The 21,881-nt window shown below is 49.3% G+C and overlaps 1 protein-coding gene across 1 annotated transcript in view; it reads left to right on the forward strand.

Moving 5' to 3' along the window:
* ATP1A1 (ATPase Na+/K+ transporting subunit alpha 1) overlaps nt 1-21,435 on the forward strand; it is a 29,527-nt gene extending 8,092 nt beyond the window's left edge. Inside the window, exons 2-23 of the mRNA XM_033092040.1 lie at nt 2,181-2,285; nt 2,839-2,898; nt 4,791-4,994; nt 5,883-5,996; nt 6,409-6,543; nt 6,664-6,781; nt 7,220-7,488; nt 8,010-8,208; nt 8,523-8,632; nt 10,584-10,718; nt 11,254-11,446; nt 12,795-12,970; nt 13,995-14,131; nt 14,972-15,122; nt 15,727-15,895; nt 16,034-16,188; nt 16,529-16,652; nt 17,784-17,929; nt 18,027-18,157; nt 18,391-18,492; nt 20,586-20,677; nt 21,079-21,435. Of these exons, the coding sequence (XP_032947931.1) occupies nt 2,181-2,285; nt 2,839-2,898; nt 4,791-4,994; nt 5,883-5,996; nt 6,409-6,543; nt 6,664-6,781; nt 7,220-7,488; nt 8,010-8,208; nt 8,523-8,632; nt 10,584-10,718; nt 11,254-11,446; nt 12,795-12,970; nt 13,995-14,131; nt 14,972-15,122; nt 15,727-15,895; nt 16,034-16,188; nt 16,529-16,652; nt 17,784-17,929; nt 18,027-18,157; nt 18,391-18,492; nt 20,586-20,677; nt 21,079-21,107 (3,054 nt within the window). The 3' untranslated portion in view covers nt 21,108-21,435. The remainder of the gene's footprint in view (nt 1-2,180; nt 2,286-2,838; nt 2,899-4,790; nt 4,995-5,882; nt 5,997-6,408; nt 6,544-6,663; nt 6,782-7,219; nt 7,489-8,009; nt 8,209-8,522; nt 8,633-10,583; nt 10,719-11,253; nt 11,447-12,794; nt 12,971-13,994; nt 14,132-14,971; nt 15,123-15,726; nt 15,896-16,033; nt 16,189-16,528; nt 16,653-17,783; nt 17,930-18,026; nt 18,158-18,390; nt 18,493-20,585; nt 20,678-21,078) is intronic.
* Nucleotides 21,436-21,881: the final 446 nt, after the last annotated feature.

Consider the following 21,881-nt stretch of genomic DNA (forward strand, 5'->3'; position numbering starts at 1 on the left):
ACATGTTAATACTTCCCATGTGTCTCTTTCACAAATGTCCTCATTTAAAACTCCGCCCTATATAGCATGAATGGATGAAGGCAGGGGAGGGTTATTAGGGAATCTAGATTCCCAGCTAACTTAACCATTGATAACTGAGGCTGCAGGCAAGATACTTATTATGTAAATGGGGATAAAACTTTGGAAGCCATCCAAGGCCCAGCTGCTTCAATAATTCTCTCCTCCCTCTTTTGGAGTGGAAATTATTGAAAGTCTGAGAATAATCAAAGCATACAGATGGTGAGGCAGAGGACTTGAGCTCTGATTTTCGTATATTCAAATTAAATATATTTTAACAATACTTGCTCAAAGAGAATTTGTGAACTGTATTTTAAACATCAGTATAAACTGGTCACGTAAGTCCTTTAGAGATCCCTAGTCCATGTCTTTTAAAATGATCTTTAAGGTTTGTGCTTTCCCGTTAAGTATATGAAGGAAACAGCACTTCAGACTGGCTCCTCTCTGGGGAAGAAGCCGTGTCCTTTCTTTTTGTCTGTTTGCTTTCAGCTGGCACCAGGGGCTGTGTACAAAGAGGCACTTACTTGTGTGGCGGTTCATAGTGGAGGGAATGTCAAGAATGTCGGTTATCTTTAGACCTGCTTTGTTCTTAACAGAGAAGATAGAAACGAAAGAGCTCCTCTCTCTGTGGGAAGAAGGTCTTAGTCGAGGAATACTGCAGAAGGGACCACGGAACCTGAACAGTGGGAATGAGATTTACGTGTCTGTGCATGTGAGCAACGCCAACTCATTGGGGGCAGGGTTTCTCTGAAGAGTCTTCAGAGGCTACTTGAAAATTCAAGAGAATGTCGCATTTACTTGCAACCATATCAGCTATGAGGAAAACACACCTATCCTACTCTGATTTTTTTTTCCCCCCAGCACGGTAAGATTTTTTCATCTGGACACGCTTTCCTACTTACTGATTTAGTAGCTGCTAACGTCCTTCTGAACGTTAGAAATGAATAAGGGAGAGACACAGAATAACAGGAATAGCAGCACAGATCCCTTGAAGAAGGTTGCTAATACCTCCTTGCTCTGTCCTTCTGGGGTGGTGGTTATCGTGGGAGTCGGGGCTTGCTGTCTGGAGTGAGGGCCTCTTCATGGACTGAGCTTTTGTCTATAGCAAATTGAGGCTTTGTGTAGATGAGCTCAAGTGTTTCAAACAGGGTGGGAGAGTGGAACAATCTAAATTTAAACTATAGAATCAACATTTTCTCTAAAAATTATTCCTGGTTTTCAAGAGGCGTAGGTGGATCCTGTGAATTCTGTGATAAGGCACATGCTTCGCCGACATCCTTCTTAATGTCAAAACATTTCTAGGGACTTTCATTGGTGGTGGTGGGTGTGTGGGGGGGGGTCTTTTCGGGCTGCACATTGGGGAGGGGACTCCTTTTTTATGTCTTTCACTTAAAGAATTTTAAGGACTCTTAGGCTGACTTTTTTTAATGAGGAGATGAAAAGGTCAGTGTTCTTAGGTGAGCCCTAAACATATTTAAATTTGATACTTAATGACTTCTTTGCCAAGCTAAGGATTTAAATAAAAGTAGTTCGTATGTAGATGTATTGTATTACCTAGTCCTTTCAAGAACACTAAATGAGGTAGGCACTCTTATTATCTCCATGCTAGAGAAGAAGAAAAGTGAGACTTCAGAATTAGTGATTTGCCCAAGGATAGATAACAACAGCTGGTAAATGGAGGAGCCCAGGTTTTTAAATCAGACCTGTCTGGTTCGGAATGCAAAGGCATAAGTTAATAATGTGAAGATGGTTTCCTTCCTTCAGTGGAGAAGACGGAAGGCCGCAGCATAGATATTTGACAGCACATCCACTCCCTATTCACCCCAAGTAGAAGTGACTGCTGGCAGGGCCAGCCAGAGGCTCATCACGATTTTCCCACTGGTCTCAATGCCCTGAGGTGCATGCAGATGGCGGGTCTTGAGCTTATGATGGCAGCGTTAATAATGGATGGGTTGCTTTGCTCAGTCTGTGGCATAAGCGCATACATTTCCATGAGCAGTATCCCAACAACCGTGCAAAAGGATGGCGATCCGAAAAACCGCCGAAATGCTCTGCTCCCAAGTCTTTGGTGTTGAGACGCGGTTCATAATTCCCAACCATACCTTTCCCACATTTTCCTATAGATTGGACGTGATAAATATGAACCCGCGGCCGTGTCAGATCATGGCGACAAAAAAAAGGCCAAGAAAGAGAGGGATATGGATGAGCTCAAGAAAGAAGTTACTATGGTAAGTACTTAGGAGGACGATTGCTTTCTGTTCTCCTTCTTAGAAATTCATCGTGTCTTCATCTATCACTTAAGTATACGATTTGCCCTCCAACCCACACCCTGTCCTCCAGTCAGAGATTTAAAATAAAGCGAACGTTGCACTTGTACAGACCTTCCTGTGAATTGTAGAGGTGTGGGTATGGAAAATTTGCATTTGAAACGCTGTTAGAGGTTGGAGAAGTTTTCAACCACTCCAGCCTCACCGAAGTCCTCGAGGCTGTGGGCCTTTGCTTTTCTGTGTTTCTGGATTACACAGGGGGCACTTGCAGGCTCTTTAGCTGACTGTGGAGGCTTCCATTCTGGCAGCCTGTCCAGAGTCTGTCTTCCTGGTTATCAGATGCTGTGAGGGAGGTTTTACTAGCTCTCCAAGACCGAAGGTTTTCTCTGGAATGAAAAGGAACCCATCAGGCTTGAAGAGCTAGCAGATGATCATGATGAGTGACACTGATGCTCTTTAAAACTTTTTTTTTTTAATGATACAGTGTTTCATTCTTTGTTTCTGTTTCCCTTAGGATGACCATAAACTTAGCCTTGATGAACTTCATCGCAAATATGGAACAGACTTGAGCCGAGTAAGTTTCAATTTGAAACATTGTGTACAGAATCCTAATTTCCTCTTAACCCCATTTCCACACACACACACACACACACACACACACACACACACACACACACACACACACAGGCCTAACCTCAGGCACTCGAGGAGGAGGAGGAGGAGAATGACAGCCACCATCTGGATATCTGCTATGTGCCATGCGCAGAGCTAGGGATTTCCTATGCTTTTTAAATATTTTGTTTCCAGTGAGGGGAGCACCAGACTGGAGACTGAGGAGCTGCAAAGCCACGCTCGTTTCCCAGCCCTTTGACTGCAGGTCTACCCTGTATTCTTCTTCTCCATGTTACACCGAGGTGAAACTTCCAACAATTCAGATTTTTGCACTTTACCAGAGAGCTCATTGCAGTGTATCAAAACCTTGGTTCTTGGTTTGTTCTACACAGTCCACAGAAACCTTTCAGTCAAGGGTTTTTGTTATGAAATTTGCCATAAACAATATAAAAGGAACCAGTTGGGAGGGGGTGGAGCTTGTTATTTCGAGACAACTACCGTGTTTCCCGAAAAAAAGACCTAGCCGGACAATCAGCTCTAATGTGTCGTTTGGAGCAAAAATTAATATAAGATCAAGTCTTATAGAATATAAGACCGGGTATGATATAAGACCAAGTCTTATATTAATTTTTGCTCCAAAAGATGCATTAGAGCTGATTGTCTGGCTAGGTCTTATTTTCGGGGAAACACGGTACTAAAAAGTCTGGGGAGTAGCTTGCATCCCAGCTACTATGTAGCCATTGTTTCAATAAATTATCAAGAAGTTCTAAGCAGGCTGAGCTCCGGGAGGAGGCCTAGAGCCAGGCCTCGCTGACAGTTACTGTCAGGCAGTCTGAACGCATCTCATGGGTCATCGCGCTTAAGTTTTATGAGATTCTGAGAAAGCGTCTTCTCCTTGACCCAGAGTCTGTTACTCCAGTGCTGTGGGTCTGTTTTCCTACTTGTAAAATGGGATTAGTTATACCTAAAAAGGGTTATCGTGAGAATCAGACAGGTCGGTTTGAAGCACTGGATTCCGTGCCTGGCACGCAGATAGCGTTCAGACGTCTGGTGGTGCTGGTGTCTGTTCTGCCCAGGATCTCGTACATCATGAACTTGAGACAGGAGGGAGGGTCCTAAATGCGTCCTTGTTATCCCTTACTGTTTGATTTTTCCTTTCCCCTTTCTGCACACTCTCTAGTTAACTCAAATATTAAAAATAACACGAACCCAAACTACATATTAACAGACACTTGAGGCAAAAATGTGATTTTTTTTTTTTTCGGACTTGGTATTTTGATAATGTGAAAGTAATCACATTTTCCCTTTGTAACAGGACACATGTCTACTGTCTGTCGTCAGTGAATCTTGGTTTCAAGGCCCATTAGAAAATAGAGTGGACTTTTCCACTGAATACTTTTCAATTGACAGGTGTCCTAGGGGTTAGTTAAAATATACACATATGTGAACTCTTCCCTGCCAGATAATTGGTTTAATTATTATCCAAAGAATAAAGTTCTATACTTAAAACTTGGCTGTGAACCCAATAATAGGTTAGATGGCAACCGAGATTTTTTTTTTTCCCTCCATTGATATTTACAGAGGGTTTTATCTAAAACTTAGAAGAGACCAGACTGGATTCAAACTTGTCCCTGGATCAATTTTTTAAAAAGAACTTTGGTCTGGCTGGTGGGCTCCTCGGGAAACTTCGGGCTGCTGTTTGCCTGAAGCGTATGGGGATCATCAGAATTTGGCACGTTTCCCCTTTGCTTGGGAAGCGTTGTTTCCTCCTAAATCCTTTGTTGCAGCATTCCAGCTATATTACCTTGTAAGGGCTGGGGCCGTGCGTCCTATTTACGTTCCTCTACCTCGCAGGGCTTAACTCCTGCGCGAGCTGCCGAGATCCTGGCCCGCGATGGGCCAAACGCCCTCACGCCTCCTCCCACCACGCCAGAATGGGTCAAATTCTGTCGGCAGCTGTTTGGGGGGTTCTCGATGTTACTGTGGATTGGAGCGATCCTGTGTTTCTTGGCTTACGGCATCCAAGCTGCCACAGAGGAGGAACCTCAGAATGATAACGTGAGTCGGGCACTTCCGAACTTGGATTATCGTCCGTGCATAAATCACACTCTCGGTCTTTGCCACCCGCTTATTTCCTTTGCTAAGATTTGTAGTTGTTACGTTTCAATTCCATTTGACATTCAGTTATTATATTCATGTACAGCCTCGTGGTTAGACGTGTATGTGACTTGCAAAGTGGTCCCCCCCCCAGAAGTCCAGTACCCACCTGGCGCCGTATACAGTCAATACAATATTGACTGTATTCCCTGTGCTGTACTTTTGCTTCCCCGTTTTGGAACTGCCAGTTTGTACTCCTTGATCCCACCACCTTTACACCCCGCCCTCCAGACCCCTTCCATCTGGCAGCTCAGTTGCTGAGTGGTTTTCAACACCGGGGAAATGCAGTGTCAGTAACTTGCCTTCAAGACCCGGCCATTCCTCCTCCGATTCAGGTTGCTCTCCCCTGCAGGGGCTCTTGCAGGCTGGACGTCCACACTGCGCGTTGCTTCTGTGAACAGGTGGCTCTGCCCAAGTCCTCACCTGGACCGGCTGCCATTTCCTAGGCGACAGGGCACAGCTTTACTATGCGTACATTACGCGTGTCCGGAAATGTTTGGTAGCCATTTCTCAAAAGTCACAAGTTGTTCCCGAAAATATCTTTGTTTTACTAAAACAGCAAAAACTGATTCATCTAGAACATTCCAAAAAACTGTTAAGTTAGTGACCATGTCTGTGTGACTCCAGTTCTGACCCTCCTGTATATATGGTCTCTAGAAAGAGAAATATGGAGACATGAGTTCTATATTTCTGGTTTTCATTCCATCAAAAATTAACCGAATGCTTCCAGTTCTTCACTCCGAGCCGTGCGGTCCTAACTAAGGTCCTGGCTTGTTTGTTCCCTCCCAGCTGTATCTCGGTGTGGTGCTGTCTGCTGTCGTCATCATAACGGGTTGTTTCTCTTACTATCAAGAAGCGAAAAGTTCAAAGATCATGGAATCCTTCAAAAACATGGTTCCTCAGGTACCTGCTGCTTTGTCCTTTCCCATCGGGTGACTTGACAGCCTCAAGAATGTGAACTAGAGTGAGGTTCAGGTTCTCCAAGAATTCAGTGACTCCCTCAGAGAGAGGGGTGCTTATACCTCCCACCCGAAACCACCCCAGAAAATGGCTATCTGCCCTGTGAACGGACCCAGAAAGAGCAAGCACAGTAGGGATGAGAGGGCTGCCTCCTAGATAACGGTGGACCAAGCGTTGTGACTTATAAAAAGATGGATAATCTCTGTTAGGGCACATGAAAATGATCTCAGTTATACATGCAGGTAACTAGGACTGCGGGTCTTTGGTAGCTTGGTTTTCTTGTTTGGACGCTCCTTTCCGGTTGGTGGCCATCTTGATCTATTTTAATGGTGTGAACGATTTTCCGCTTCCAAAGCAAGCCCTGGTGATTCGAAATGGTGAGAAAATGAGCATAAATGCAGAGGAAGTCGTAGTCGGGGATCTGGTGGAAGTGAAAGGAGGAGATCGCATCCCCGCTGATCTCAGAATCATATCTGCAAACGGCTGCAAGGTAGGTTGACCTGGGTGGGTAGGTTGACCTCTGCTGTTGGGGCAGAGCGTGTCGTGGGGTCCGGCATCCTGTGACAAGGCCCGTGTACTCACGACACTCCTTCCTTTTTCTCACCAATAGGTGGATAACTCCTCCCTCACCGGTGAATCAGAACCCCAGACCCGGTCTCCAGATTTCACAAACGAGAACCCGCTGGAGACGAGGAACATTGCTTTCTTCTCCACCAACTGCGTTGAAGGTTAGACCATTTTCAGGCATTGTTCCGCACGGCTTGGCCTTGAGCTTGGTCGTTAGCCCGAAAAAGCCATGGACACGGTTTCTCGTTTTATTGACTCTATTTCTGACCGTTCCACTCGTGCACAGAGCAGAAGTGGTTCCCTTGCTGGCAGGGAACCAGGGACACCTTGTGGCTGTTTCCCCTCGTCTTCCACCTCCAGTGTGCCCTTTCTGTTGGCAGCGCTCATGTAGCCTGGAGTTTGGAACTGCTTCCTGCTAATGGATAGAAATCCCTTCGCCACTGTCTCTGTGGTTTAAGACAAATAGCACATACCACCCAAGAGCCGGCCCTTAAACACGTGTGTTTCTGTCTCTTTTTCACCAGGCCCGATAACAGTGCAAATTGTGTGACTTCTTTGGTCAAATTTGGTACGATTTTCCCTCCCTGTCTTTTTTTAAGGCACTGCCCGGGGCATTGTTGTGTACACTGGGGACCGCACTGTGATGGGAAGAATCGCCACGCTCGCTTCCGGGCTGGAAGGGGGCCAGACTCCTATCGCTGCCGAAATTGAACACTTTATCCACCTCATCACGGGCGTGGCTGTGTTCCTGGGGGTGTCCTTCTTTATCCTTTCGCTGATCCTTGAGTACACCTGGCTTGAGGCTGTCATTTTCCTCATTGGTATCATTGTCGCCAACGTGCCAGAAGGTCTGCTGGCCACTGTCACGGTAAGAGGCTCAGGGAAAGCCGTGGTCGCTCGGGGTTGACTCAGGCCAGCTTGTGTGAGTGTCAGCCTCATCTGCTCCCCTTTCCCGAGGGGCCGCCTGCTTACGTTTCATCGCATGTTGGCGTAGAGGTGTTCTTGAGAGCCACATAGTGGGGTTAGACAGTGGGAGAACTGACAGTGTGGTTTCCTTTGGAAGATAGTCACCCAAAAGCATAAAGCTTGTTCGTACGTCCTCACGTGATCCAGAACAGCACAAGGGGAAAGGAGAACGTGGGGGGCGAATGGGGGAAGTCAGATGTGCCTAATCCTGGCTATTTTCACTTTCGTCACTACATAGCTTATTTGGGGGGAAAGGAAAGCCCCATCCAAATACATACAGGTCACCCTTACTCTTCCGACTTTGCCGGAAAGTTGGAGAGTTAGTTATAGACACATATCTTCTTTGTTAGGGTGTAGCCAGGGTTTGTGTAGCACTCCAGCTCGGTGGAGATTGAAGTAATCCAGTCCCTAATGTTTTTTTAGGTGTGTCTGACCCTTACTGCCAAACGCATGGCCAGGAAGAACTGCTTAGTGAAGAACTTAGAAGCTGTAGAGACCTTGGGGTCCACGTCCACCATCTGCTCCGACAAAACTGGAACTCTGACTCAGAACCGGATGACGGTGGCCCACATGTGGTTCGACAATCAAATCCATGAAGCCGACACCACGGAGAATCAGAGTGGTACGATGAGGGCCCGGCCCACACTTGAGCCACAGCTGTTCACACTGCCTGTTTTTGAACTCGTTTGATAAAGCGTCAAGGGCATGGGTTTTAGGTTTTGTTTTGTGTTGTGTTTTTTGGGTTTTTTTGGTTCGTGCTTGTTTTGTAGTATGTCAATAGAAAAATTGAATTTGCCGTACCGATGTGGTTGGAAAATACCTAAGACCTGATTAGTTTGTTTAACTGGGAAATGACATGCAGCGTTTCCATTGTTAGAGGACTTGAATGCAAAGTTAATGCATTCTTTTCCTGCCTTTTCTTCTTGCCGCCATCAGGTGTGTCGTTCGACAAGTCTTCAGCCACCTGGCTCGCTCTGTCCAGAATCGCGGGTCTTTGTAACAGGGCCGTGTTTCAGGCCAACCAGGAAAACCTACCCATCCTGAAGGTATGCCCAGGAGTTCCTGTGAGCCCTTAGGCTGTCTTGGGGTATGTAGGTACCTTACGAGGGTCACCCCGTGAGTGCGCCTTCTGAACAGCACGTGACCTTTGTGGGCTGTAAATAACTGTTCATAGGAGGACACTGAGAATGGTCCATGTGACGCTTGGTTGTGTGTAACTCGCATTGCCTCGAGCCCTCAAAGTTCTGACAGTATCGGTGCTCCGTATCGGTTGGAAAAAGGGCAATCTATACTTAAAAACTGACCAAAGGCGAGTAGAGGGAGATGGGAAGAAGGAGGTGGGAGGCAGTCTTTCCTGGTGAAAACGCTAGTTTTACTGTTCTGACTCGAGACGCTGTCACCTACCCGCGCAGGCAGTGAGGGCTACTCGTGGGGCTTGATGATTACATTTGCATGTTAGGATACAGTAGAGTCCAATAAATCCCTGTAAGCCATTTATTTTCTTAAAATAGCTCAGCTATCTCTCTTATCTTCCGTGTTCTTAGCTTGCTTGCTAATGATGCAAAAATAAGCTCAGCCTCATGGAATGCACATGAAATTCGAAATGCGATTCTGCCGTGTTGCCTGGTGAAGACAATTTTAGAAAGGCCATGAGCTGGACAAGGTTCTTGAGGACGAGGACGAGCCGTGGGGGGCCTTGGGGCCCCCTGGTTCTCCGCCAGGCGAGGCTGCCTGTGGTAGCTCTGGGTAGAAACCCAGTTGTCAGAGAGAAAGTGGCGGACATGGAACTGAGCTAGACGGCTTCTGTTGTGCAGACAGGGCTCAGTCATTCTTTAAAAAGGAGATTGTCTTGTCATTGAACTGATGTTGATTCAAGGAGGGTGTTGTTATCTTAGGATAAAACTTCGGGGGCCTGCTTCATGTTTTTCCTTGCCTCAAAAAGGAAGTTCTCTAGGCTCTGAGCAAGGGGGGTGGGTGGGATGCACAAGCTCCACATCTTTCCTGATTTAAAATCCCCGGGGAGATAGCTGTAGATGTTATTTCTAAGTATTTCAGGAGTTGGGACTATGTTAACGGCATTACCCCCCCCCCCCCACCCCGCCAGCATCATGCGGCAGCCCTATTCTGCTCTAATGACTGGCTTTTATTAAAAATGATACCATTTATTTCGTGTTTCTTAACCAAACCGGGTCTCCTTTCTTATTAAACAGGGCCACTGTTGTTTGTAAGTGGGTATTAATTTTTTCATCTGTAAATGCAGCCTTGCAGGTCTCTTAAGTTCTAAAACGTTTGTGTAAAAGTTTGCAACGGAAAATGTTGTTAGTGTGTCAAATATATATACGTCGCACCACAAGTGTATCACACAAAAGATACGTATGTGTTACTTGCAGTGTGCGTGTTAACGAAAACCTTCCTGTTGGAGCAGATAATAGCTTTCAGTTCACGTCCTTCAAGTGCAGATATTTTTGCATAATTATGTTTAGAATACAGAGTCCTCCACTCTGCCCTTGACACAGTTTGTCCCCAGTCCTGAGAACCAACAGCCTTTTCTTTTACATGGTGAGGCAATAAACGATGCTGTAAATAAATGTTCCCTTTCTCAGTCGGTGTGTTCCGCTTCATAACCCAAAACTTGTACTTGGGAATAGTGTTGGCTTGGAGACTTTTCAACAGCAGAAGATAAAAAATAGGCTAAAGTAGGTGGGAAAGGGTGTGTTTTGCTTCTCCCAAGGGTAGGTGACACCTTCAGGTGCCTTTCTTTTACCAGAAGCCGGTTTGGGGGCGGGGGGCACGGGGAGGGCTGGCAAGGAGGAGGTGTGAGTTTGCATCTGGAGGGCGGTAGGCGACAGGGAGTCCTGTCCCTCCCACCGCTGCTGCCCCTCTCCCACCCTCTCCGACTTCGGACGAGCCTGGAATACATTCCATTTTTTCTGTTTTGCAGTGGTGCCTGGGTGAAGCGCTTTCGGGGTGATTAACAGATGCTGTCTCTCTTCACAGCGGGCGGTTGCAGGCGACGCCTCTGAGTCAGCACTCTTAAAATGTATCGAGCTGTGCTGCGGTTCTGTGAAGGAGATGAGAGAGCGATACGCCAAAATCGTTGAGATTCCCTTCAATTCCACCAACAAGTACCAGGTCGGAAGAGCTGGGGGGGGCCGCTGGGGGGGCAGCGGGACAGACAGGGGACGAGAGAACACGAGCTGGAAGAACCAGTCCCCCTTTTGGAAATTGACAAGCTTCAATGCTTCTCTAAAATTATTCAAGCTTCTTTTGAAAGCTGCCGCTGAAAACCCTATTTTATTGGAATATCGGTCGGATAAATGAAGCCGCTGTTAAAATGTTGTTCGGGCATATTTATGCGCGGTTTGGTGTGGGGAGGGGGCTAGGTCAGGGTCGAGCGGCACAAGTGCCTGCCAGTCCCTTTGTTCCCGGTTTTTCTTCGGGAAAATTGTGTATTTTCCTGAAACAAACGCGTTTCAGGAATTCATGAATCGATCATCGCGCTTGTGTTTTCTGTAGCATTCAAAGTGTGCTGCAAGGAGTGAGGCTTGTCAGAATTCAGACATAAGGGCTCTTGATGTTTTTCTGCAACAAAGACTAGATAGTAAGGGAGCTTTGTTTTCCCCCCGTGGGAGGCCACACCCATTGACATGTGAACGATCCTTTCCAGTTGTCCATTCACAAGAACCCCAACACGTCTGAGCCCCGACACCTGCTGGTGATGAAAGGTGCTCCAGAAAGGATCCTGGACCGCTGCAGCTCCATCCTTCTCCATGGCAAGGAGCAGCCCCTGGACGAGGAACTGAAGGATGCTTTCCAAAACGCCTACCTGGAGCTGGGCGGCCTGGGAGAGCGAGTGCTGGGTACGTAGAGAACCCGGTCCCACGACCAGCCATCCTGCTAACCTCTCGGGCTTGTTACCCACCCATCCCCGTAGGCCTTTCTGGGGCAATCCTCCTACTTCTTGATTTGCCCCCTCTTGTTTTGGAAACAGTAGGTGCCGGAGAAAGTATTCTGTGGGTTGGGCCGTGGGCAGCAGAATCCTGCTCGTTTGCTTTCTGACTTGAACTTAGACCTTTGTTCAGTTCTGTTTGCCTAAAAAAAAAAAAAAAAAAAATGGGAGAAGAGTGTCATTTTCTAACCTTTGCTGCTATGTCCATGATCTATATACACTTAATGAAACTAAAATTAATTCCTAGGGTGTTTAGAATAAAGCCATTTCCTGGCTGACATAGAATGGTTGTGAATTTACGTGGGAACAGTGCAGTCAGCCCATGCATGAGACGGATGGTAAACTCGGGCCTAGGACACTACCTGTCCTTTCTCCTCTGCCAGCCCCTGTGGATGAAAAGGACGTTTACCATTGTAGAATATAATTAGGCAGGTGGCATTTACAATGTTCTGTAGGTTGACAGATAAAAATTCTCCCGGTTCCCCTTGGCTTGGGTAACTGAAACCCGGTTGCCTGGTGTTCCATACTCTGGTTTCATACCTGCTCCTTCTCCAGAGGTGTCTCCCTGATGTCTCTGTCCAACTGAAAGATCCCTCTCTTCTCTCAAGTGTTTTCTGTTTCCCCACCTCCTCCACTCCAGAGTAGGGGCAGTGTTCTGGGAGCCCACATGGCACCTTAAACCACTTGAAAATACACTGGAGCCTCAGACAGCATCGGAAGGAATGTCTTGAGTGTCACGATTCTTGTATTAACAGTAATGCCAGAATGATAACCCCTTGGGTGGAACATGTCCAATCTGCATTTACCCTCAAAGTAGCTAGCAAGATGGCTCCCACGGGCGCTCAGTAATACAGTTTGGTTAAATGAACAGTGAGCCGAGATGTGGCCTTGATTCTTCCAGAGAGGGAAGCTGAGACGACGTAAGGACGTGATGTGCCAAATCAAAGCAACAGGTCCAGGAGCGGGCGGGTCTAGAACCCTCAGAGTTGGGGTCATCCTTCCGTCTTCCCCAAATTAAACAGTTCCTCTTCCTCGGAGGCTTGGTGATAGAGAGTCTGTCTTTTGCATGTTTTTTCTTTCAGTGACTCTGTATCATTCATAAATGTTCAACAAAACCTTCATTCTGTGATAAACTTAGACTTTCAAAAATAGTCCAAAGTAAACATTCAGCCAAAGGTAGACGGCGTGAATAACAGGCTGCCACTGTCCTCTGCTGCCTCCGTCCCTGAGTCCTCACAGGCTGCCTGGCCTCCTTGCAGGTTTCTGCCACCTCATGCTGCCGGACGAACAGTTCCCCGAAGGGTTCCAGTTTGACACCGATGAAGTGAATTTCCCTGTTGAAAATCTCTGCTTCGTGGGACTCATCTCCATGATTGATCCTCCAAGGGCTGCTGTGCCCGACGCCGTGGGCAAGTGTCGGAGTGCTGGAATTAAGGTAGTGTCCCATCTGCCTCAGGGGCACCCCCGAGTGCCTGGCAGCACCCTGCTGAGTGATGTGGTCCCTTGGGGGGGCCATGTGTCCAGCTGGTTTTCTCACCTGGAGAGGATGCTCTTCTCCAAAGCTTTAGTTTCCACCAGTAAAGACCAAATAGTGTTAAAATGTTGGTGTAAACAGATGAGGGATTCAAATAATACTTTTTGGGGGAAGTAAACGTAAGCAAATTAAAAAGGGCAAAAGATTCGGTCAGGGTTTCAATTTTGAAATAGTTGCGTAATTCTAAATTGATTTGTGCAGTGAATGGCATGTCTTCGGTGTTTTCAGTTAACTGTGGACCTGGTTATGAATGGTTGGTGTTCTCTGTCTCTGTTTTTTTTCCTTCCTTAAGCTGTGGAATACTATTCACTATTCAGGCGTCCTAATGCCGGGTCGTTCAGTTAGTCTTCCTGGTTGCTGGGTGTTGGAGGCGTCTTTTTCATTCTCATAAGTAATACTGCCCTGAAAGACTCTGTAAAAATTATTTCCTCATCACTTTGATTATATTATCCTAAGAGTATTCTTCTAAATATAATCATCGGATTGAAAAAGAATAGTAACAATTTTGAATTCTTGTTACATATTGCTCTCCCCCCAAATTGGGCCCGTCGGAGAATGCAACCAGCAACATGTGGCATCTTTACCCTACAATCCCACCTACATTAGATTTTTATCGTGTTTTGCTTGTTTTGGTACACTTGAGTATTTTCATATGACTGTATAAAAGGAAAAACAGATACTGTGTGTCCTCTGTGGTCATGTACATGATAAAAATCTGGGTATTGGCTTTGTTTTCTTTCTGGGAACACGTTTGTATTTGTGGCTGGTGAATGTTGGTCAGGTTCACGTGTACATTCCTTTTCTTTTGATTTTCCAAGCTGAATCATCCTTCAGATTTCTTGATGCTTGAGGACTTACGTCAGACTTCTTAGGGGATATTTGCTGAGCAGCCGCATTCAGTCAGTTTCCCTGTTTCTTGTTACAGGTCATCATGGTCACCGGAGACCATCCCATCACCGCCAAAGCCATCGCCAAGGGTGTGGGCATCATCTCAGAGGGCAATGAGACTGTGGAGGACATTGCCGCTCGCCTCAACATCCCCGTGAGCCAGGTGAACCCCAGGTACGGCAGGACGTTGGAAGCACAGTCTCCTTTGCGTGTGCCCTTCGTGCTGGTCAGAAGTGTTCAGCCTGGTTCCATAATGGTTTGCTTCTAAGCTCGCTCTCTACAGGGACTGTCCCTCCAGTGCCAGAAATCACCCGTAGCATTTTCTCATAAGCACCGCTTAGCTGGTGCTTTGCTGTCTCGAGCACTAGATGCAGACACGACACGCCCTAAGGTCGGCGTGAGTCCCCCTTTGCAGAGCTGGGAAGCTGAGGCTTAGTCCCGCCGCCCACGTAGCCGTCTAGCTTCTGGTTTCACGCTGCTCAGATGACAGACAGGCCTGTCCCACGGGGTGGTACTCCTAGCGCCTTGTCAATTTCCAGGTCCACAGTAACGAAGTGAAATGGGGAAGACACAAGCCAAAAAGGGAACATTTTGACAAAATAAAATACATGATGGAGATAGATTTTTTTCTGGGGGGGGAGCATGTTTTGTGAAGGTTTAGGGCCCTCCCTTTACATGGGGCTTAGGAAAGGGTTTGGTGTTTCATCAGCTCTCCTACTGCCTAAAACTCGGTCATATTATTTCAACATGTCTTTCATAAAGACGGGGAAAGGAAGATGGCAGACAGGCCTGTCCCCACAGGTGGTTGTGAGTCTTGAAATGAGCCAATGCGTGAAAAGGCGATGTAACCTGTAAAGTAACTGGATAGAGACTCGCTTTTCCATCCTGGGGGACGTTGCCCCCGGCTTCGCGTTGTTCACGCCGCGTTCTGCGTTGTATAGCAGCGTCCCCCTTGGGGATGAGCACCACGCTGGTGACGTGACGGGGGGCGTTTGTTCCCGGTCCTCATCCTAGGGATGCAAAGGCCTGCGTGGTCCATGGAAGCGACCTGAAGGACATGACCTCCGAACAGCTGGATGACATTTTGAAGTACCACACTGAGATTGTGTTTGCCAGGACCTCTCCTCAGCAGAAGCTTATCATTGTGGAAGGCTGCCAGAGACAGGTCAGTGTGCCGGCAGGGCCGGACTCTCCTGGGGCGCCACTGACCTCAGAGGTCACCGTTGCAGCAAACAGAGAACACAAAGCAGCGGTGTTGGAAGCGCGACCCAGCTCTTCTCAGGCCTAGGGTATGTGTGCCCGGAAGAAGCACCGGGCACAGAGAGAAGCGTGGTTTGATCATGGTTTGGTGGAGACGCACACTTAACAGTACAGGTCTTCACTGTGGCCCCACGTCTGAGCCTCGGCGCTGGCCTGGAATAGCCATCCCAGCTCCTGGCGTCGACGCTGGCCAGGTGAAGAGCCAGGAGACGCTCGTCCCACACCTTGAAAACACCTGGGGTGGCAGGTTGTGTAAGAGAGGTGGGGTTTTCCGGGGTGCCGCTCGCCAAGGTCATGACTTCGAGTCGCCCTCCTTCATGGGGTCGTGCGTTTGCTGTCACTCCTCAGTTCTGTTGTTTGGTGGCAGCTGTGTGGGTTCTGAGACTCCCTGCAGCCGGGGGAAAGGAGCAATGTCTGTCGTGAGGAGTGAATGGAGGCAGGCACCTCACTTTTTTCCACCTCCAGACTCTCTGAATTCTTTAACCCACGCCCCCTTTTTTCCCTGGCAGGGTGCTATCGTAGCTGTAACTGGCGATGGTGTAAATGACTCCCCGGCTTTGAAGAAGGCGGACATTGGGGTTGCCATGGGGATTGCTGGCTCCGACGTGTCTAAGCAGGCTGCTGACATGATTCTCCTGGATGACAACTTTGCCTCCATTGTGACTGGAGTAGAGGAAGGTGAGAGCGCTACATTCAGCGTCAGCAGAAACTGGTCCTGAGGCTGCCATCAGTGTATCCACGTCTGCGTGCGTGTGGGGCACGCAGTGGCGGGCCTGCCGCTTCCCGCGGTACAGTGAAAACATCTTGCTTTCCTAGGTCGTCTGATCTTTGATAACTTGAAGAAATCCATTGCCTACACCCTAACCAGTAACATTCCTGAGATTACCCCCTTCCTGATATTTATTATCGCCAACATTCCGCTACCATTGGGGACCGTCACCATCCTCTGCATTGACTTGGGCACAGACATGGTAAGTGACTGTCACAGGTCCACACATCCTAGTGTTACGGTGTGACGTCAGGGCTCAGCACCGCACGCCCGGGGTCCATGGGACTGCCCTAGGAAAAGAAAACCCGTTCAGTAGTGATATCCAGCATCAAAGAGTCAATGTCATCATTCTTAAACAAGGCAACTGCCAACACGATCCATCAGATATTAACCTTCCCTTTTGTACAATTTTTGCTGTGGCTTTTTAATGTGACTTATGATACCGCACAGATTTCTAAAGGGGAGGGCAAGGATTTCATAACAAAGGTTGACAATGTCACCTTCCCTGGTTTTGGTAACTTGTTCTCACCCTTCCTCCCCAGGTTCCTGCTATCTCCCTGGCTTATGAGCAAGCTGAGAGTGACATCATGAAGAGACAGCCCAGAAACCCCAAGACGGACAAACTCGTGAACGAGCGGCTGATCAGCATGGCCTATGGACAGATTGGTGAGCAGGAAGCGGGCGAATTCAGATCCGTAGTGGTGGTGTCTGCCACAGCTTTCTGAGACTCCAAATCTAGGGTGTCTTTCCCCGCCGTGACCTAGGGTGAGACTGGAGATTTCTTAAGAGTCTTTTTTTCTGTGAGAAGCAATCTTTTGCCAGCTGCCCAGTTACTTTTTCGTGGGAAGTGCGGTTCTTTAGACTGACCGTCAGTCACTGCCTGAGAACCGAGGGTGCCCTCCTCCCTCAGCCTGTGGGAACGCCGGGCACAGTACCAGGGAGATGCATGCTTTCCACGGGGATGCACAGTGTCTGGCACTAATCTGCATCGAGAGGAGGAAGGCTTTGAAAAAACGAGGTCACCCCCAAATGGTGACCTGCACCCCCATCCACCCCCCAGGGCTTGATTTCTGTTCCATCTGTGGAGCATGACCAGCTAACACGTACTCTAGGCGGTAGGCAACGAAAATGCTCTTGGATCCCAAATCCTCCACCAGGGCAGCCCGGTGAAGCCTCCAGGAGCCACTTACGGATTATTGGGCTGTGAACACTTGGGGGAAACAGAACAGATTAGTACTTTATGGAAATACGGCAAGGGTGAATCTGACAGTTGCCGACAACAAAGGAATTGGCTGGCAGCCAGGGAGACCTAGTTTTGAGCAGAGAAGGAAGGGCCAGGTCCAGAGTGTAGGATGAGATTTTGTCCTGAGGCATTTAGGGTAGTGTCGTTCGATTGGGTGCCGGGGGTAAGGATCCTGAAAGTGCCGAAGTCATTCTTTCCACCGTGGCTGGCACAGTGGCAATGTGTGAAAACTTGAGCAACAAGTGGGGAAGCAGATTTTTCTCCCCAAGGGTCATGCCCTGAATGAAGCAGATGGTTAAGGAATAGAAGTGGGTGTTGAAGACCGAGGCCCATGTGTCTTCTCCTTTTAAGCTCCTAAAAAGTGACCCAGAGTGGAGAGAGCCCTGGGCGAGGGCCGTGGCCCTGGGTCCCCCATCCTGCCGGTCACGGCGACGAGCCTAGTGACAGAGACCTTGCTCGGGCCCTCGCAGGCCTGCTGCCCTGGTCAGGTGAAGGGTGTGGAGCCGATGCCTGTGCGTCGGGCTCGAGCGCTGAGTTGTTTTCCCAACTGTCAGGTATGATCCAGGCCCTGGGCGGCTTCTTCACTTACTTTGTGATTCTGGCTGAGAACGGCTTCCTCCCCATTCACCTGCTGGGCATCCGAGTGGACTGGGACGACCGCTGGGTCAACGACGTGGAGGACAGCTATGGGCAGCAGTGGGTGAGTGAGGGCCCGGCCAGCTCCGGGCGCCCGGGGCGGGGGGCCAGCCGCCACCAGGCGCAGCGCCCGGCTCAGCTGTCTGCCTTCTGCCTTTCAGACGTACGAGCAGAGGAAGATCGTGGAGTTCACCTGCCACACGGCCTTCTTCGTCAGCATCGTGGTGGTGCAGTGGGCTGACCTGGTCATCTGTAAGACCAGGAGGAACTCGGTCTTCCAGCAGGGCATGAAGTGAGTGAGGGACGGACAGGCGGGGAGCTGGTGGTTTCTCGGCGACGTGTCGCATCCCAAAGTGTTTGGAGCACCCGGGGGAAGCAAAGTGGGGTCTTCCTGGGGTTTTTCCACCTGACCTCGCGTTCCGAAATACAGCTAATCCATCAAGACATGGGTCTGCCGTTGAACACAGCCTGAGAAGATAAACTTCTGTTAGCCTTTCGTTAAGCATTTTCCCCCCTTGCTTTTAGGAACAAGATCTTAATATTTGGCCTCTTTGAGGAGACGGCCCTTGCTGCTTTCCTTTCCTACTGCCCCGGAATGGGTGTTGCCCTGCGGATGTATCCCCTCAAGTAAGTTGATCCCCTTCCAGCCCCCAAAAGTGTGAAATAGTAAGTGTGGTCTTTCGTCTCAGGACTGGCATCCGCCAGTGGCTGTTTTCAGAACCTAGGGGTGTCGTGTGCAGGAATTCCTCTGGACGGGGAATTAGGGAAAGGCTGACTCATCAGTAAATCCGACACTGGATGAGTCTTCGGTGCTTGGGATTTGGCCTAAGGTAGGGAGACAGGCTCCGTGCCTGGTCATGGCTGACTCCTTACCTGCGTTGAGCACTCGGGTCCCCTCCTCTCCACAGCCATAGTCCAGTTGTCTTTAGAGGCCAACTGGGGGTATCCTGGAGTGTGGGGACCCAGATTCAAATCTTGATTTGCTTACCTAGTCGCTGTGTGTCCCCTCGCAAGCCCCCGACCTTTGTGGGCTTCTGCTCGCAAAGGAAGAAGAGCAGAGCAGCAGATCTGAGGTCCTTTTGGCTTTACACGCGATCAGAGGAAGCCAGCCCCCTGAGTTTGGTGACACCCAGACTGGCCTTAAACACAGCAACCGACTGTAACTCGGGTCAACCTGAATTTGCACCTATAGGATTTGCCACGAACTCTCCAGTAGCTTTTTAAAATACTGAGTATGTTTGGTACCTGCTAACTGGTGGAGGCTAAGCAGCCACAACCCGATTAAAATATGCTGAGTCACAGAATGTGGGACCCATCCAACACGAGCTTTTGCTTGAAAACATCAGTCTCCCCGTCCTTGCTCAGACCCATGTGGACGTCGCTCCACTAGCCAGTTGGCCCTCAGCTCCTTCCGCTTGTCTCATCCTTGAAGGAACCCAAACCCTGTTGGCTTCACCGACACCCTGCTGCGTACATGCAGGCGTCTGCTGTGTGCCAGGGCCGCCCGGGTCTCTCCCGTTAGGGTCCCAGCCTGCCTTTGTAGCCTTACCTTCTCCCACCCATGCTTACGTTAGGTGAGTTCCACACGCGCATCCCCCGCCCGTGTGTTTGGTGGGGCTGTCCCCGTGCAGTGTCGCCTTCCTGGGGTGTGCAGGTGCACCTTTTCTGTGGCGTTACTTGTTTTGGTTCCCTACTAGATGAACATCTTGAAGGCATGGACCACAGTGTCTTGTTTGACTTTGTACCCCCGGCACAGAGGTGCCATGCAATCAGGGCAAGCCACGTCCAGGTGGCATGCTAGCCTCTTGGGCCACTGTTGAACCAGAGGCGGCCAGAGCTCTCTAAAAGGCCGAAATGGAAACTCACCCTGAAAACTCAGCTGGCCGTCTAGCTAGGACTAGAGAGTTTGTTGTGTGCAGGTTCTACCCCATTTGGAAGGTGGTGCCGTTACCCTGGTGCCTGTGTCGAGTGAGGACATATTTTAGCTGCTGTGGAGGACACACAGGACAGGAGGAGGGGACTGCCAGAGTTCTTCCCGGGGACAGCTTTCCTCACACGTTGGCTGTGGGAAGCTGGTATGCAAGAAAGTGTGACCCTCCCACGAAGGCTGCCCAGGGCGCCTGCCTGTCTCCAGGCTGGGAACTGTGGCAGGGCCCCTGGCCTCCCGCAGGCCTTGCTCTCTATTAGGGCTCAGCTTTTTCTTTGCCCACGTCTGGCACTCAGCACACACACAACGGAGTGTCCCAAATTGCATCGTCAGAGACCCAATTCAAGGGGTGAATGAACGGGGTCTCGACCCACACTGGTAGTTCTGTCATTTCAAATGCCAGGGCATCAGACGTGCATTTGAACTTCTTAAACGCTTTAAAAAGGGAAGAGAGAAAAATGTCCAGTTGCCCTGGGATTGTCCACACACAAAAACATCTAAACTTACCCTACAAACCAGCTCGTATGCAAAGCAAACGGAAGGTGGGTAGGGGATCGATTCCTTTATCAAGTCTGCAGTCTGCCTCCTGCCTCTAAGCCCTGGGCACACAGCGGCAGCCTTGTTTTTAAGGCATTTGCATGTGTTCTGTATTAGTGGCTTAGTGGTTACCCTGAATGTCCTTGGCCTCTCCTCTCAGGCTGATGGTCTCGTTGTCACTGTGGTGACGTGCAGCCTGTCTTTTCTTCCTTTGAATTGTGTTCATGTATAAATGGGTACCTGATTCTGTTTCCAGACCTACCTGGTGGTTCTGTGCCTTCCCCTACTCTCTCCTTATCTTCGTGTATGACGAAGTCAGGAAACTCATCATCAGGCGAAGCCCTGGAGGTAAGTCACCGGCATTTTCAGTTGGGTGGAGGGCATGGTTATAATTCTCTGGGCTTCTGTTTCGTTTCCTGTGACGTGTCTGGGCTGCCTCCTGCTAAGGCCGTGGGACCAGCCCCCTGTAAACTGATGACCGCTGCGGCCCTCAGAGTCAAAGCTCAATTAAGGTTTTCGAACCGGGCACATCACAAACCAAGTACAATGCCGTGGAGACTTTGTCCGAAACCCAAACTGTCTTTCCAATTAACCTGCTGTGCTTAAAATCGTTGAAACAAATAGACAGTGGTGGTCCCACACCGGATTGGGGTGTTCCCCCCGGGGCGGGTCTGCTCCCTTCTTCCCCTCTGTACACGAGAGCGAGGAAGGCTCACTGTCGCCCCTCTGTCTCTCTCTGCTGCCCGCAGGCTGGGTGGAGAAGGAAACCTACTATTAGACCCCTGTCCTGCACGCCAGAGCATCATGCCACACACTCTGCACCCCTCACCCGCCCCCTCTGTGTACTTCAGTCTTGGAATTCGGAACTCTACCCTGGTATGAAAGCACCGAAGCATGTGGGGGAAGCCAGACGTCCCCGAATGAAGCATGTAGCTATATGGGGGGGGTGGGGGGAGGGCTGCCTGACAAACATCCATCTGGGGGAACGACAGTGGGGAAGGTTTTTACGTGCCTTTTTGTTTTTGTAAAAAGGAAACCTCGGAAAGACTGAAAGAATACATTTTATATCTGGATTTTTACAAATAAAGATGGCGATTATAATGGAATTTGTCGTGTGCCCTCATCACTTCCGTGCGCCCGAGGTCTGTGTCCGATAGGTCGGGCCCTGGCGGGCCTCGGGGCCGGCAGCTCCACCAGCACCACCTGGGCACTTGTTAGCACGGCAAAGCCAGAGCCACTGAACCAGAAGCCAGCCGGCAGTCGGTTTTAATAAGCTCTCCAGGTGATACCGAGTCAACTGCAGCTTCCAACCCACCGACTAAGAGGAACTTTCTCTCCGAGCTCTTGGTCTGAGAGACGCATCTTCCCGTGGCACCCCCTGGGTAGTGTGGCTGTGACCCCCCCCCCCCCGCCCCCGGCTGCCTTAGCATCTGCCTCTTAACAGAAATCTCGCCCCAGGAAGGATCTTCAGACCCTCCGTGCACTAAAGGGCAGCGGAGGCCCTTCTCTTCCCATCCTGGTCACAGCCCCGCCTGCTGTCTCGCTCAGGTCA

This window comes from Rhinolophus ferrumequinum, chromosome 22 (assembly GCF_004115265.2).
Source record: "Rhinolophus ferrumequinum isolate MPI-CBG mRhiFer1 chromosome 22, mRhiFer1_v1.p, whole genome shotgun sequence".
NCBI classification, from domain to species: Eukaryota; Metazoa; Chordata; class Mammalia; order Chiroptera; family Rhinolophidae; genus Rhinolophus; species Rhinolophus ferrumequinum.